Below are 18,228 nucleotides of genomic sequence, written 5' to 3'. Positions count from 1 at the left end.
AAAAGCTAGTTCTTTGAAAAGATCACTAAAATGGATCCTTTACCCAGACTAACCACGAAATAGAAGGCCCAAATTATAAGAGATGAGAGATGACATCTCTATATCTTAACAGATATTAACAGGATAACAAAGGAATAGTAGAAACAACCTTATGCCATTAAATTTGATAACTTAAATGAACTGGACAAATTCTTTGAAAGACACAAACTACAAAAGCTCACTCAAGAAGAAATAGATAACCTGAATATTCCTATATCTAATAGTGAAATTGAATTTGTAGTTTAAAACCTTAACACAGGAAATTCCAGGTCATAAAGGCTTCACTGGGGCTTCCCTGGTGGCACAGTGGTTAAGAATCCGCCTACCAGTGCAGGGGACATGGGTTTGAGGCCTGGTCCGGGAGGATCCCACATGCTTCAGAGCAACGAAGCCCGTGCGCCACAACTGCTGAAGCCTGTGCTCTAGAGCCCACGAGCCACAACTATGAGCCTGCAAGCCACAACTATGAGCCCACATGCCACAACTACTGAAGCCCACGTGCCTAGAACTTGTGCTCCACAACAAGAGAAGCCACCACAATGAGAAACCCGTGCACTGCAACGAAGAGTAGCCCCAACTCGCCACAACTAGAGAAAGCCTGCACGCAGTAACAAAGACCAAACGCAGCTAAAAATAAATAAAAGAAAAGAAAAAAGGCTTCACTGGTGCATTCTACCAAACATTTAAGGAAAAAAAATTCTACATAAATTATTCCAGGAAATACAAGTAGAAGAAACACTTCCCAACAAACTTTTAAGGGCAGCATTATTTCCACACTAAATCTTGAAAAAGACATTACAAGAAAACTGTAGCCCAATATCCTTTATGATCATAGATGCAAACATCCATAACAAAATATTAACAAATCAATCCAGCAATATATAGAAAGGATAATATATTCTGACCAAGTGGCATTCACTTTAGGCATGCAAGATTGGTTTAACATTAGGAAATTCACAATATACATAGACTAGAAAAGAAAAACTATATGATCTCCAAAGATGCAGGAAAAGCTTTTCACATAATTCAACATACATTCATGACAGAAGATTTTGGTAAGCCAGGAATAGAAGGGAACTTCCTCAATGTGATGAAGGGCTTCTACAAAGTACTACAGCTAACATACTTAAATGGTGAAAGACTTAATGCTTTCCCCCTAAGATTGTAAAAAAGACAAGGATGGCCACTCTCATTATTTGACTGGACATCCAAGTCAGTGCAGTAAGGCACAAAAATGAAATAAAAGGCATAGAGATTGAAAAGGAAGAAGAAAATATAGTATTTATTCATAGATGACATGATTGTCCGAAGAATCTACAAAAAGCTACAGAGCTAATAAGCGATTTTAGCAAGGTTGCAGGATACAAGATCATATACAGAAATACTAGCAACACTTGGGAACTTAAAGTAACTGCCATTTACAATAATATTAAAAAAACAAAATACTTAAGGGTACATTTAATGATTTCATCTGCTATATCTATATGCTGAAAACTATAAAACATTGCTGAGATAGAACTTTAAATTAATGGGAGAGATATCATATTCATGGATTGTAAGATTCAATACTGTTATACTGTCACTTCTCAAATTCACCTCTAGATTCTTGGCACTCCCCATCAAAATCTCAACGGGCTTTTCTGCAGAAATTGACAAGCTGATTCTAAAATTTACATGGAAATGCAAAGGGGCTAGGATAGTCAAAATTATTTTGAAAAAGGACAAAATTGTAGGGTTTATATTACCTGATTTCAATACTTACTATACAGTAATCAAGAGTGTAGCATTGGTGTAAGTGTAGACATAGATCAATGGAAAAAGTAGAGAACCTAGAAATAGACATATATATATGATTGATTTTCTACGAATGTTGATTTTCTATAAAGGTGCCACAGTAACTCTGTGTTGGAAAAGGTAGAAACAAATGGTGCTGGAAAAAGTACTTATCTATCTGTGAAATATGAAGCTCAACCCTTACCTTACACAGTATACACAAATTAACTTGAAATGATCCCTACACCTTAATGTAAGAACTAAAACTATAAAACATCTAGACAAAAACATATCTTTATAATTTGGGAGTAGACAGATTTCTTAGGACACAAAAAGCATGAGCCACTAAAGAAAAGATTATAAATCGGACTGCACTGAAATTAAAATCTTTTACTCTTCAAAAGATCCTGTTAAGGTGAAAAGGCAAGCCATAGAGTGGGAGAAAATATTTGTGAAATGTACATCTGATAAAGAACTTGTACCCAGGAAAACCCCAAGGAGATAGCCCTATACACCCACTAGCATGGCTAAAAGTAGAAAGGCTAGTGATATTAAATAGTGATGAGGATGTGGAACAACTAGAACCTTCTCACACGTTCCTGGTGTGTATCTATATTCAGATGTTTAAAGCAAATAGTCATGTTTCACATGCAAAGGAACATATCTCTATAATTTCAAAAATTGAAATCTATTTCCATGATGCTTTGACATTTCCTCTTTCTTTAAGTACCAACTTAGATGAGTAACACTGCTGTGTCCTACTTATAGGACCTTATTACTCTCAGCAAACTGACATGAAATAGATTAGAGGTAATTTGAAATATTCAGTGTACAGGTGTAGACTAGGATGTTCTTCTGCTTATAAGCCTGAATTTTCATTACATAGACTATAAATGAAAATCTTTGTGGTAACATAGTGCCCAATTTCATCTAAGAATTTTAAGATACTTCCTTTTTTAAAGATTTTTTTAATGAAAATACTTTGTAGTAAAGAAGCCTATTTTGGAGTCTCCATAATATTGAAAATGTTTGCTTATCCTTAAATAACATTTCCTAACAGTTCTGTTCTGATGTAGAAATTTTTGAACATGATTTTTTTAGATTAAGATTTTTGTGTTTTATTGAACAATACAAAAAGTAATTTTTGTGTTTAAATCATCCTGGCTCAATTTGTGGTACTAGGGTAGACTGGGAAGAAGGTTTGTGACAGAATTATAATCACTAGCCCATATATCCATTTGATATATGCCCATTGCTGGGATAGGGGCTGTTGAATTCACAGACCTGTGGGGTACTTTGCCATCAGAATCATTTCCTACAGGGGAACAAAAGACTAAATGCTTTTTAAAAATGTATCTGTCATCCAATCTTTGCTTGGAATAGTTGTTATGACTCTCAACAATATGTTATACTTTTATGCTCCAAGAAGTAAAAGAATTAGGCTTAAATAAGATGGATGAAATATGTGGTTTTTTTGAAACAGTTAATTTTCTCTGCCCTTTGTTGATTCAGATTTGAGGAATGAGTTATGTTGGAATTCAGAAAGTAGTCAGCCTGCTAATTGTAATACCAAGCTAAATGAATGAATCTATTCTTTATAGCTCTTGAAGGACTTGAATTTAATGTCATTCTTGCAAAATATACCAGTTCTTGCTAAATGAAACAAGATATCTAACATACAAGAAAGAAGTACTGTACTATACATGTAGTTGTACTATGTCAAAGTGAGTTTCTTATGTAAGTAAATAAAATCAATCTTGTGATTATGTATATGCACAGGTAAAGATTGGATTTTTCATTTTGGGATTTTTAGTAAGTATTTTAAAAAGTCAAGTTAATGTTATATTTAGTGCAAATTAATTTAATGAAACCATATACTTGTTTGAAGTATAATAGTTCTGCTACTTTATTCCTTAAGCATACGTGCAGAAATACTTTATATCTGTGGGTGGACTGGATATATTGTCTCAAGTTCTTGTGCAGTTGGAATCTGATTCACACAAGACTCTTTCCAGTGCTAAGCTTGCAGTGGTGGTGACAAAGACAGTGGATGCATGTATTGCTGATAATCGTGAGTGAAAACACTTAGTAATTTTTCTGCAATTGCATTTTGCTTCAATTCAGCATGGTGAATGTTAAAATGATAGATTGAACGCTAACATGGATTGGACTTCCAGTTTCTCATAAGTGGGAGAGAAACTTAGAAATTATCTAATCCAACTCCTTATTTTCTCATGGAGGTTATGACTTCCCTAAGAATTCAAATCTAGGTCTTCTGAGTTCAGGTTTGATGATAGAATCAAGATAAGAGTCTGTCAGTCCTAAACCTTTGTTTCGCTTAAAAAGCTGCATTAAATGAAAAAGTTTACTCCACATGGCCCGTGCCAATGCCCGGCTCTTTGGCATCCGGGCAAAAAGGGCCAAGGAAGCCGCAGAACAGGATGTTGAAAAGAAAAAATAAAGTGCTGTTGGCAACATGTGATAAAAAAAAAATTTTAGATGAGAAATCAAGGGACATTTTGGAGACATAGGGAATGGAAAGCCCAATTTATAGATTTTAAAAAGTGAGATAAAGAATTAAGGTATGCCTCTATCTGATAAGTGTGAGATAGACTTACCCTACTGTAACCAGTGAGTAACAGAACCACACTTGAACTCATGGCTGCTTCTCACATGTACAGATACTGAGGAATGATAGTCTATAAATCTCTGTAACTCTCGACATTCACAAATAACTGAAAAAAATAGATCATTTTTTAAAAAATCAGTTATTTAGGGCCTGCTATGTGCTGGGCTCTATGTGAGCTCTAGAGATACAAAAATTATTAAGATGTAGTCTGCTGAGGAATTCACAACCTTTTTGTTGCTGTCAGTAGTTAGACTCTGAACTCTGTTACAAAAGAAAAAAAAAAACACCACACATACACACGGAGAACAAAACCGTGAGAAGTGTAGCTTAAATTGGTGGACTTCTTGAATTTTTCACATCTCAGTATAGCTTCAGGTATGCTCCACTGCATCATTAACGTCAGTAGAACCATGGCCAGTTAATAGTGTATTTCAATGACAGGCAGGAATCGATTTCATAGGAAGGTCTTTACTGTCAATCTAGATAAGAGGAGGAATGTAAGGTGAGAGTAAGTAGCTTTTAGGAAGGTAGTATTATTACTTCATATTCACAACATTATGCAGGACAACTTAGAAGAAAGCATTCTTCAAAAAACTTGCTTTAGTATAGTGTCTTTAGTATGGGAAGAGGAATTAATGAGGGCTATATAAGCCACCATTTTATTACAATGAATTTGTTTATAGTCACACATATATATACATATATATTAGATGTTATATGAGATGTGAATTTTAGATATTATGTAGTTACATAATGTCATTCTCCCAGGATAAGATCTGAAAAATAGTATAATGTAATATCTGGAAAATACTATATGTATAGCTATACGTTTTAAGTTTATACTTGTTCTTTTTTTCCTGTTTTAGCTACTTTTGGGGTAGTACTATCCAAGTACCACATTGTTTCAAAACTTCTAGCATTACTGCTTCATGAAAGTCTGGATTCAGGAGAAAAATTTAGTATCATACTTACTGTTGGTCATTGTACAGAGGATTGTGGTAAGTATTGGATTTATTTTGTGTGTTAGTTAAAACGGTGGAGTGGAAATACACTATTCCTTCCCACCCACCCAGCTTAAAAGTATTGCCTTTCTCCTAATCCCCAAACCAGTCATTTTGCTCCTCATCCTTCTTCAGCCGTGGTATTCAGTCAGTCCCTAAGACCTGTGGCTCTACTTCTGTTTACCCCTCCTTATTCCCTTCTGCTCAATTCCAGTGCTATTTTCCCCATTTAAGCCCTCAGCCCCTCAACATCTTTCACCAATGTTATTACAATAGATTCCTCCCTGTGTCCTCTTCCTTCTATCTCCATTTTTCAATCCACTCTTCACACTGCTGCACAGATACGATCCTGTTTTTCCTTGTTGAAAACCTTAGAAAGTTCTTTCTTTCTCTACTTATCATTCTCTCCTCTCTCTCTTTTTTCTCTTCCCCTTCCATTTTCTCCTTCTCTCCACTTTCCTGCCATTCTTCCTCTTTCCACTTTCCTCCTTTCCAACCCTCTTCACTTTTTTTTAAAATAAATTTATTTATTTTATTTTTGCATTGGGTCTTTATTGCTGTATGTGGGGTTTCTCTAGTTGCAGCAAGAGGGGGCTACTCTTCGTTGTGGTGCATGGGCTTCTCATTGCAGTAGCTTCTCTTGTTGTGGTGGCTTCTCTGTTGCGGTGGCTTCTCTGTTGGAGAGCACGGGCTCTAGGCATGCGGGCTTCAGTAGTTGTGGCGCACGGGCTTAGTTGCTCCGTGGCATGTGTGATCTCCCCAGACCAGGGCTTGAACCCGTGTCCCATGTATTGGCAGGCGGATCTTAACCACTGCGCCACCAGGGAAGTCCCCCAACACTTTTCACTTTCCTCTCTCCTTTCTCCCTTCCTCCAATCTCCTCTCTCTCCTCCTCCCACTTTTCCACTTCCCTCTTTTTATTCTCTCTTGCTTCTTCTGCTCTCTCTTCCCTCATTTTCCATTCTCTCCATTCGTTTATTTCTCTATACTTTCTCTTCACCTCTGTATAATTTAGGATTCACTATACCTTTAAAATTTTAATTTAATTTTTATTTTTTTATTGAGGTATAATTGACAACAAAACCTTTTTTTAAACCAAGTGAGGGCAGTTTCTTTACTCTTATGAGGTGTGACACCGCTCTGTGGCTGTGTTTATCACTGTGTTTAAGAGATTATCACTTATGAGACTTAGGTATCTTATATAAGTAGATTATTTTCTAAATTGAAAATACCTTTAAACTTTGTTTTTCTGTATCTTAAAATTTGAACTATGTTCATAATTATCACAAGGAAGAATTATGACCTCATGCATATAGTTTAAGATAAAATAACTATTGGGAATTCCCTGGTGGTCCAGCGGCTCGGACTCTGCACTTCCACTGCCGGGGCCGGGATTCAGTCTCTGGTCAGGGAACTAAGATCCTGCAAGCCGCGCAGTGTGGCCAATAAATAAATAAATAAATAAATAAAGTAACTATCTTCTGCTTTAATCTTTGATGTGTTTTCCAGAGGAAAATCAGTATGACCTTTTTAAAAGCAATGGGCTTCCACTCATGATACAAGTCTTAACTGAATCTCAGGACGAGGAACTAAACAAAGCTGCCACTTTTGTGCTTCACAACTGCAAAAAAATTAGTAAGTTTACTATTACTTTAAAAAAATACTAACCAAACTTTATGCAAGAGAATTATATCTGCTTTGATGAACCAAGCCCCTTTAGCTCCCAAGCTCTTCTTACATTTGAAAAGCAGATTATATAATTTTGACGTGACAACTAGAGTACTACAGCGTGTAAAAAACTTATATGGAAGAGAACAACAGTATAGATAATTCACTTATTTAATGCAGTGTGGACAGATTTAGCTGTAGGACTTAAATTTGAGGGCTACAAGTGACTTATGATTAAATCATAACATAAAATACCTTAATTTATTTATTTAAAAAATGTTTGAGTGTCTCTTATTTGCCAGGCACTGTGCTAGGCATTAGGGATACAGTGATAAGAAACAATAGTCTATGTGTTTACAGAGGTTAGTGTAACTACAGAAATAGGTAGTAATTGAATAATCCCAAAAATGAATGTGTTATTATAAATTAACGTACAGGTTAAGAATGGATGGAGCACAGATCTTAACCTGTAACAGGGACTGTGACCTAGACTTGGAGCAGAAAAGGCTTTGGGAGGAAGTGATTCTTCATCTGAAATCTGAATGTAGAGAGTTAATTAGGTGAAAAGAAGGGAGTTTGTTATGGTCCAGTGTCTCAGGCATACGCAACAGTGAGGCACAAATGTCCTGTGAGAGGAGGGAGCCTGGTGCATTGAAGGAATTGATGGCTGAAGCATAGAGAAAGTGGCCATGAAAAGGATTTTGGTCTTTTGGGAGAAAACTGCTGCCACAATATGTAAAAAGAGAATTTAAAAGAATATAGGAAGGAACCACTGTGGAAACTGTGTTAAAAAAAAAAAACTAAAACCAGTAGCCATAAACCTGAGGGTGTTTGTATGCCTAGCATAACATGTTTTCTTGCTATTTTCTTTTCTCTATAATTCTGAAGAGTAAAATCTAATTTATGACTCTTTGTGTCCTCAGCCTCTGCCAAGCACTTGCTTTCCACTTATTTTCAGTACCACTTAGGCAGTTAAGATGGTTTGGATGTGCAAAATTTAGAGAAGGGGGTATGGGGTATGAGTTTGTCTTTATTAAAAGTGTTAAAATAACATTTCTAGTAATGGATAAACTCCTATTTTTTCCCATACTATAAAGCTGAGAAGTTATCTCTAAGTCTAGGAGAATATTCTTTTGATGAAAATGAAGAACAATTAAAGGACATAAATATGAAAGAGAAGAATCTTGAAGATTACTGGAAGAAAGCGAAGGAAATTCTACACAGAATAGAACAGCTTGAAAGAGAAGGAAATGAGGTTGGCTTCTTTGTTTCAAAGAATGTAGAACTTTTTTCAAATATTTTTTAATAATATAGATTGGAGGGTAAAATATTTTTCTTGCCAAGTTACTTTTTATTTTAATGGTTTTAAATTTAAAATTCATTAGTAATACTTGAGGAATCATCCTTGAACACAGAAAAAATATTTTGAAAAAGTGGAAATGATGACTGAAAAAATAAGAGACATGGAAGATAGAGCCAAGAGATCTATCATTTGTATAATAAGCGTTCAAGAAGGAGAAAGAATGGAGAAGTAATAATCTCTCTCTCTCTGTATGTGTGTGTATATATATACACACACATACAGTTGACCCTTGAACAGGTGTTTGAACTGCTTGAATCCACTCATACATGGATTTTTTTCAATGAATATGTACTACAGCACTACACAGTCTCAGGCTCTCAGGTTGGTCGATTCAATGGATGTGGAACTGTGGATATGAAGGGCTGACTGTAAAGTTATATGTGGATTTTCAACTGCCCCATGTTGTTCAAGGGTCAACTCTATATATACACATGTTTATGTATGTATATATACACATACACACATTTCCATATTTTAAAAAAATAATTAATTTATTTATTTTTGGCTGCGTTGGGTCTTCGTTGCTGCCCCCAGGGTTTCTTTAGTTGAGGCGAGCGGGGACTACTCTTCGTTGCCATGTGTGGGCTTCTCATTGCAGTGGCTTCTCTTGTTGCCGAGCACAGGCTCTAGGCATGCGGGCTTCAGTAGTTGTGGCATGCTGCCTCAATAATTGTGGCTCGCGGGCTCTAGAGTGCAGGCTCTGTAGTTGTGGCTCACAGGCCCAGTTGCTCCACAGCATGTAGGATCTTCCAGACCAGGGCTCAAACCCATGTCCCCTGCATTGGCAGGCAGATTCTTAACCACTGAGCCACCAAGGAAACCCCATTTCCATATTTTTACTATGTATGTATGCTTTGTGTCTTTGTATGTGCATGCATTTAAAAAAATAAAAACACAGTATCTAATTTAGTATAGTAATTTTATTCTTTTAAATGACTGAGTAGTATTCAATATCATAGATTACCATATTTGATTTAACTAGTCTTTTATTGATGGACATTTAGAAAATATTTAATCTCTCACCAGTGTAACCAACTCTAGAGTAAGTATCCTGCTACATTTATATCTTTGTAAGAGCTTTATTGAGATATAAATCACATTCCATACAATTGACCCAGTTGAAGTATACATTTCATTGGTTTTTAGTATACTCACAGAATTGTGTGACCATTACCACATTTAATTTTAAAACATTTTTATCACCCCAAAAAAGAAACTCCATACCATTTAGCAGTCATCCTCTGTATTCCCCCATCCATCCTCCCCCAACCCTAGGCAACCACTGATCTATTTTTTGTCTCTCTGTATTTGTCTATTCTGGACTTTTTATATAAATTGAATTATATAATATGTGGTCTTTTGTGACTGACTTCTTTCATTTAGTGCATTTTCAAGGTTCATCCATGTTGTAGTATATATCAGTACTTCTTTCCTTTTTTAAAAAAATAGATTTATTGAGATGTAATTCATATACCATTTGCCTATTTAAAGTGTACAGTTCAGTAGTTTTTATTCACAGATATGTGCAATAATCACCAAAGTCAACTTTAGAATATTTTTATTCCTTCAAAAAGAAACTCTGTACCCTTTAGCTATTTCCCTGAACACTCTGATCCGCAGCCATAAGCAACCACCAATCTTCTATTCTAACTCTACAGATTTGCCTATTCTGGGTATTTCATAAGAATGGAATCACATAGTATGTGGTCTTTTGTGACTGGCTTCTTTCACTTAGCATGTTTTCAAGGCTCATTCATCTTTCAGCATGTATCAGTATTTCATTGCTTTTTATGGCCAAAGAGTTTTCCATTGTGTGTACTACATTTTACTTATCCATTTATCAGTTGATGGACATACTCTATTTTTTTAAATTTATTTTTAATTTATATATTTTTGGCTACATTGGGTCTTCGTTGCTGTGCATGGGCTTTCTCTAGTTGCGGCGAGCAGGGGCTACTCTTTGTTGCGGTGTGCGGGCTTCTCATTGTGGTGGCTTCTCTTGTTGCGGAGCACAGGCTCTAGACGCGGGAGTTTCAGTAGTTGTGGCTTGTGGGCTCTAGAGCACAGGCTCAGTAGTTGTGGTGCATGGACTTAGTTGCTCCGCGGCCTGTGGGATCTTGCTGGACCAGGGATTGAACCCATATCCCCTGCATTGGCAGGTGAATTCTTAACTACTGCACCACCAGGGAAGTCCCTGGACATACTCTTTTACCTATAGCCTATGTCTTTATAGTTAGCATGGGTTTCAGTATATAGTTTGGTCTTTATTATCCTGTGTATTTCTGCTTTTTAATTGATGTGATCATTTCATTACCATTTAATGTAATTACGGATATATTTGGGTTTAAGTCTACCATATTGCTATTTGCTTCCTGTTTGTCCCATTTGTTCTTTGTTCCTTTTATTCCTGCTCTCCTGCCACCTTTTATATTATTTTTAAATATTCTTTTATATTTCATGTTAGATTATTGGCTAAATATTCTTGGTTTTTTAAGGGATTGCTTTAGGATTTATAATACACATCTTTAACTCATCATGGTCTATATTCAAATAATATCATTCCACTCATGTAATATTGTAAGACCTTTGCAATAGTGTGCTTACATTTCCATTTGTTCTTTGTGCTATTGCCATACGTTTTACTGCTACATTTGTCATAAACTGCCCAGTAATATTATTTTTGCTTTAAACAGCTATCTTTTTTCTAAAAATATTTTAATGTTTAATAAAATAATATTTACATACAATGGTAATCACACATTTTAAGCATTCAGTTTGACTTATGATATATTTTCTTTTAATAATTTTTTTTTTTTTTTTTTTTTGCCGTACGCGGCCTCTCACCGCTGTGGCCTCTCCCGTTGCGGAGCACAGGCTCCGGACATGCAGACCCAGCGTCCATGGCTCACGGGCCCAGCCACTGCGCGGCATGCGGGATCCTCCTGAACCGGGGCACGAACCCGCGTCCCCTGCATCGGCAGGCGGTCTCTCAACCGCTGCGCCACCAGGGAAGCCCTATAATAATTTTTTTTTATTCCACAAGAGATAATCTTTTAAGTTTTATTTATTTATTTTGAATTTTAAAATTTTATTTATTTTTTTATACAGCAGGTTCTTATTAGTTATCCATTTTATACATATTAGTGTGTATATGTCAATCCCAATCTCCCAATTCATCCCACCACCACTGCCCCCCCCCCCGCCACTTTCCCACCGTGGTGTCCATACATTTGTTCTCTACATCTGGGTCTCTATTTCTGCCCTGCAAACCGGTTCATCTGTACCATTTTTCTAGGTTCCACATATATGCATTAATATATGATATTTGTTTTTCTCTTTCTGACTTACTTCACTCTGTATGACAGTCTCTGGGTCCATCCACGTCTCTACAAATGACCCAATTTCGTTCCTTTTTATGGCTGAGTAATATTCCATTGTATATATGTACCACATCTTCTTTATCCATTTGTCTGTTGATGGGCATTTAGGTTGCTTCCATGACCTGGCTATTGTAAATAGTGCTGCAATGAACACTGGGGTGCATGTGTCTTTTTGAATTATGGTTTTCTCTGGGTATATGCCCAGTAGTGGGATTGCTGGGTCATATGGTAATTCTATTTTTAGTTTTTTAAGGAACCTCCATACTGTTCTCCATAGTGGCTGTATCAATTTACATTCCCACCAACAGTGCAAGAGGATTTCCTTTTCTCCACACCCTCTCCAGCATTTGTTGTTTGTAGATTTTCTGAGGATGCCCATTCTAACTGGTGTGAGGTGATACTTCATTGCAGTTTTGATTTGCATTTCTCTAATAATTAGTGATGTTGAGTAGCTTTCCATGTGCTTCTTGGCCATCTGTATGTCTTTGGAGAAATGTCTATTTAGGTCTTCTGCCCATTTTTGGATTGGGTTGTTTGGTTTTTTAATACTGAGCTGCATGAGCTGCTTATATATTTTGGAGATTAATCCTTTGTTCGTTGATTTGTTTGCAAATATTTTCTCCCATTCTGAGGGTTGTCTTTTCATCTTGTTTGTAGTTTCCTTTGCTTTGAAAAAGCTTTTAAGTTTCATTGGGTCCCATTTGTTTATTTTTGTTTTTACTTCCGTTACTCTAGGAGATGGATCAAAAAAGATATTGCTGTGATTTATGTCAAAGAGTGTTCTTCCTATGTTTTCCTCTAAGAGTTTTATAGTGTCCAGTCTTACATTTAGGTCTTTAATCCATTTTGAGTTTATTTTTGTGTATGGTGTTAGGGAGTGTTCTAATTTCATTCTTTTACATGTAGCTGTCCAGTTTTCTCAGCACCACTTACTGAATTGAAGAGACTGTCTTTTCCCCATTGTATATCCTTGCCTCCTTTGTCATAGAGTAGTTGACCATAGGTGTGTGGGTTTATCTCTGGCTTTCTATCCTGTTCCATTGATATATATTTCTGTTTTTGTGTCAGTACCATATTGTGTTGATTACTGTAGCTTTGTAGTATAGTCTGAAGTCAGGGAGTCTGATTCCTCCAGCTCCCTTTTTTTCCCTCAAGACTGCTTTGGCTATTAGGGGTCTTTCGTGTCTCCATACAAATTTTAAGATTTTTTGTTCTAGTTCTGTAAAAAATGCCATTGGTAATTTTTTCTTTTTTAAGATGTTGGGGGTAGGAGTTTATTAATTAATTAATTTATTTTTGCTGTGTTGGGTCTTCTTTTCTGTGTGAGGGCTTTCTCTAGTTGTGGTAAGCGGGGGCCACTCTTCATCGCGGTGCGCAGGCCTCTCACTATTGCGGCCCCTCTCGTTGCGGAGCACAGGCTCCCGATGCGCAGGCTCAGTAGTTGTGGCTCATGGACCCAGCCGCTGCGCAGCACGTGGGATCTTCCCTGACCGGGGCACGAACCCGTGTCGCCTGCAGCGGCAGGCAGACTCTCAACCACTGCGCCACCAGAGAAGCCTGCCATTGGTAATTTGATAGGGATTGCATTGAATCTGTAGATTGCTTTGGGTAGTATAGTCATTTTCACAGTATTGATTCTTTCAATCCAAGAACATGATATATCTCTCCATCTGTTTGTGTCATCTTTAATTTCTCTCATCACTGTCTTATAGTTTTCTGCATACAGGTCTTTTGTCTTCCTAGGTAGGTTTATACCTAGGTATTTTATTCTTTTTGTTGCAGTGGTAAACGGAAGTGTTTCCTTAATTTCTCTTTCAGATTTTTCATCATTAGTGTATAGGAGTGCAAGAGATTTCTGTACATTAATTTTGTATCCTGCAACTTTACCAAATTTATTGATTAGCTCTAGTAGTTTTCTGGTGGCGTCTTTAGGATTCTCTATATATAGTATCATGTCATCTGCAAACAGTGACAGTTTTACTTCGTTTCCAATTGTATTCCTTTTGTCTTGTTCCTGATCTTAGAGGCAGTGCTTTCAGTTTTCACCATTGAGAATGACGTTTGCTGTGCATTTGTCATAAATGGCCTTTATTATGTTAAGGTAGGTTCCCTCTATGCCCACTTTCTGGAGAGTTTTTATCATAAATGGTGTTGAATTTTGTCAAAAGCTTTTTCTGCATCTATTGAGATGATCATATGGTTTTTCTTCTTCAATTTGTTAATATGGTATATTACATTGATTGATTTGCGTATATTGAAGAATCCTTGCATCCCTGGGGTAAATCCCACTTGATCATGGTGTATGATCCTTGTAATGTGTTGTTGGATTCTGTTTGCTAGTATTTTGTTGAGGATTTTTGCATCTATATTCATCAGTGATATTGGTCTGTAATTTTCTTTTTTTGTAGTATCTTTGTCTGGTTTTCGTATCAGGGTGATGGTGGCCTCATAGAATGAGTTTGGGGGTGTTCCTTCCTCTGCAATTTTTTGGAAGAGTTTGAGAAGGATGGGTGTTAGCTCTTCTCTAAATGTTTGATAGAATTCAGCTGTGAAGCCATCTGGTCCTGGACTTTTGCTTGTTGGAATATTTTAAATCACAGTTTCAATTTCGTTACTTGTGATTGTTCTGTTCATATTTCTATTTCTTTTTTTTTTTTTTGATGTGGACCATTTTTAAAGTCTTTATTGAATTTGTTACAATATTGCTTCTGTTTTATGTTTTGTTTTTTTGGCTGTGAGGCATATGGGATCTTAGCTTCCCAACCAGGGATCGAACCATTACCCCCTGCACTGGAAGGCAAAGTCTTAACCACTGGACTGTCAGGGAAGTCCCCGAGTTATGATAATTTTATACAGTTGTGTAACTATCAGGACAGTCAAGATATAGAACAGTCCACTCACCCTAAAATGTTTCCTTGTGTCCCTTTATAGACAGTCCCATTCCCCATCCTCAGCCTAGGCAATTCACTGATCTGCTTTCTGTCATTAGTGTCCGTTTCTATAATTTCATGTAAATGGAATCATATATTATATAATATTTTGTGTTTGATTTATTTCACTTAATATATAATGTTTTTTAGATTCACCAATGTTGTTTTATTAATATTTTGTTCCTTTTTACTGCTGAGTAATATTCCATAGTATGGACACACCACAACTTGTGTATCCATTCACCAACTGATAGACATTTGGGTTGCTTCTAGATCTTGGCTACTAGCAATAATGTTATGTGAACATTGGTGTACACTTCTGTGCCTGTAGTGTACATTTTCATTTCTCTTCGATAAATACCTAAGAGCAAAATCACTGGACAATTATATTTTAAAGAAATTATGAACCTCTTTTTTTTTTTTTTCTATTGGGCCACACTGTGCGACATGCAAGATCTTAGTTCCCCCACCAGGGATCGAACCCATGCCCCCTGCAGTGGAAGCGTGGAGTCTTAACCACTGGACCTCCAAGGAAGTCCCAGAAATTACGAACCTCTTTTTTTTTTTTTTTTTTTTGCGGTACAAGGGCCCCTCACCGCTGCGGCCTCTCCCGTTGCGGAGCACAGGCTCCGAACGCGCAGGCCCAGCGGCCATGGCTCACAGGCCCAGCCGCTCCACGGCACGTGGGATCCTCCCAGACCGGGGCACGAACCCGTATCCCCCGCATCAGCAGGCGGACTCCCAACCACTGCGCCACCAGGGAAGCCCTACGAACCTCTTTTAGCATTTCCTATAATACAGGTCTGCCTCCACTTGCCACCACTCAAAACAACACGGCACCAAAAGAAGAAAAAGTCCCTTCTTTTTATTCCATCCTTGTATTGCCCCTCTAGCACATTCTGATGTCAGAGTCTAACACTGGCTAGCCCTAGAATAGTGGTCTATAGAGTCTAGTTTAAGTTTTACAATGCAGGACAAAGGAGGATAGGTTTGGAGTTGAGGAGCAATAAATTAAGAACTGGTACATCCTTTATGTCATGTACACAGCTGTTACCCTGGGATACTCCTTTACCATCATCTTAATGATTCTCTTTGTATCTTTCCTTGATTCCTGATTTCCTGGATCCTGTGTCATTCTCTCTTTTTTGGTTTAGTTTCCCATTTGGTGGGCTACATTCTTCTTTAGCTTTCTGAAAAAGGGTACATAGTATGTAATTTTTTTGAGACCTTGTAAATATGAAAATAATTTTATTTTGCCTTCAGAATTAATTGATAGTTTGGTTGGACAAAATATTCTAGATTGGAAATCACCTCAGTATATTAAACGTGTTGCTCCATAGTCTTGTAGTTTCCAGTGTTACTCTTGAGGTCCAAAGCCATTCTGATCCTTTGGTGTGACCTGTGTTCTCCTTCTGGAAGCTTATATAATTTTTATCCCCAGTGTTTTAAAATTTTACAGTGTGGTGTCAGTCTCTTGTCATTCATTGTGTTATATACATAGTGGGCCCTTTCAATCTGTCGACTTATGTCCTTCAGTTCTGGGAAAGTTTATAGCATTATGCTGTGATGATTGCTTCCCTGTTTTCTCTTTCCTTGTTTTCTGAGACTCCTATTATTTATTTGTTGGACTTCTTGAGCTGGTCTTCCTTCTTATCATTTCTCTCTTATTTTCTTCTCTTTTTTTGTTCTACATTCTGGGAAATGTTCTCATATTTACTTTTTAAACTAACCTATTGAGTTTTTCACTTCTGCTATTATGTTTTTAGTTACCAAAGCCTCTTTTTTACTCCTTTTCAATTATCTTATTCTCATTTCATGGACTTAAGACTTAACAGGCATTCTTCTTTTAAATATATCAATGATAATTCTAATTTTTTCTCCTGGTTTTCCCAAAGAGTTTATTGGGCAGACCTGGGGATGGGGAGGCCCTGCATCTAAAACAAGGTGTTTTCTCTAGTTGCGGCGAGCGGGGGCTACTCTTTATTGCAGTGCTCGGGCTTCTTATTGCGGTGGCTTCTCTCATTGTGGAGCACGGGCTCTAGTTGTGCGGGCTTCAGTAGTTGTGGTTCGCGGGCTCTAGAGCACAGGCTCAGTAGTTGTGGCACACAGGCTTAGTTGCTCCGCGGCATGTGGGATCTTCCCGGACCAGGAATCGAACCCATGTCCCCTGCATTGGAAGGCAGATTCTCAACCACTGCACCACCAGGGAAGCCTAAGTCTGCTTTATTTATTTATTTATATTTATTTTGGCTATGTTGGGTCTTTGTTGTTGTGTGCGGGCTTTCTCTAGTTGCAGTGAGCAGGGGCTACTCTTCGTTGCAGTGTGCAGGCTTCTCATTGTGGTGGCTTCTCTTGTTGTGGAGCACGGACTCTAGGCGCGTGGGCTTCAGTAGTTGTGGCGCACAGGCTTAGTTGCTCTGTGGCATGTGCGATCTTCCCAGACCAGGGCTCGAACCTGTGTCCCCTGCATTGGCAGGCGGATTCCTAACCACTGTGCCACCAGGGAAGCCCTGCTTCATTTATTTAAATTCAACTTTATCAAGTCTGCTAAATAGGCTGTCATTCACCTATCTGCTTTCCAATTCCAAAATTTTGTTGCATTTGTATCTTCTTCCATTTTTCCTTGTGGAATTTATGCTTCTCCTTGTGGGTTTATGCCTTTTTTTTTTTTTTTTTTTTGACTGCGTTGGGTCTTCATTGCTGCACAAGGACTTTTCTCTAGTTGCGGCAGGTGGGAGCTACTCTTCATTACGGTGCGTGGGCTTCTCATTGCGGTGGCTTCTCTTGTCACAGAGCACGGGCTCTAGGTGCACGCGGGCTCAGTAGTTGTGGCTTGCGGGCTCTAGAGCGGAGCCTCAGTAGTTGTGGCACATGGGCTTAGTTGCTCCGCGGTGTGTGGGATCTTCCCGGATCAGGGATCAAACCCGTGTCCCCTGCATTGGCAGGCAGATTCTTAACCACTGTGCCACCAGGGAAATCCCTATGCCTTTTTATTTTTTATTTATTTATTGTAATAAATTTGTTTATTTATTTATTTTTAGCTGTGTTGGGTCTTTGTTGCTGCGCCACCAGGGAAGTCCACCTATGCCTTTTTAAGAACTATTGTTCTAATTGTTTTTTTGGAAGGAACGAAAATAAATATGGGTGTTAAAGTCATCATCTTTACCTGGAAGTCCTATCTATCTATCTGTCTACCTATATATCTTACAATTGCAGAGTATTCCACTGATGGATATGCTAGTTCCCCTTGAGATGAACTTTCAGATTCCAACTTTTAGCTATTACAAACCATACTGCAGTTAATAACATTAACATTTTGCACATGTAAAAGTATATCTATAGGATTTTTTTTAAAGATATACACAATGTTTTTGTTTGTTTGTTTTTTGCTGCGTTGGGTCTTCGTTGCTGCACTTGGGCTTTTCTCGCTCTAGTTGTGGCCAGC

At 37.6% G+C, this 18,228-nt stretch overlaps 1 protein-coding gene across 6 annotated transcripts in view; it reads left to right on the top strand.

The window, feature by feature from the left end:
• Window positions 1-18,228, top strand: part of TERB1 (telomere repeat binding bouquet formation protein 1) — a 46,598-nt gene that overhangs the window by 14,742 nt on the left and 13,628 nt on the right. For all 6 annotated transcript variants that reach the window (XR_010938921.1, XR_010938919.1, XR_010938920.1 and 3 more), the window contains 4 exons: window positions 3,731-3,883; window positions 5,308-5,439; window positions 6,952-7,077; window positions 8,208-8,365. Coding sequence is in view for 2 of the 6 variants with exons in the window: in XM_067718302.1 (XP_067574403.1) it covers window positions 3,731-3,883; window positions 5,308-5,439; window positions 6,952-7,077; window positions 8,208-8,365 (569 nt within the window). In the remaining 4 variants the exon portion in view is untranslated. The remainder of the gene's footprint in view (window positions 1-3,730; window positions 3,884-5,307; window positions 5,440-6,951; window positions 7,078-8,207; window positions 8,366-18,228) is intronic.

This window comes from Pseudorca crassidens, chromosome 20, assembly GCF_039906515.1.
Source record: "Pseudorca crassidens isolate mPseCra1 chromosome 20, mPseCra1.hap1, whole genome shotgun sequence".
Taxonomy (NCBI): Eukaryota; Metazoa; Chordata; class Mammalia; order Artiodactyla; family Delphinidae; genus Pseudorca; species Pseudorca crassidens.
This window is presented reverse-complemented; position numbering and strand designations above follow the sequence as displayed.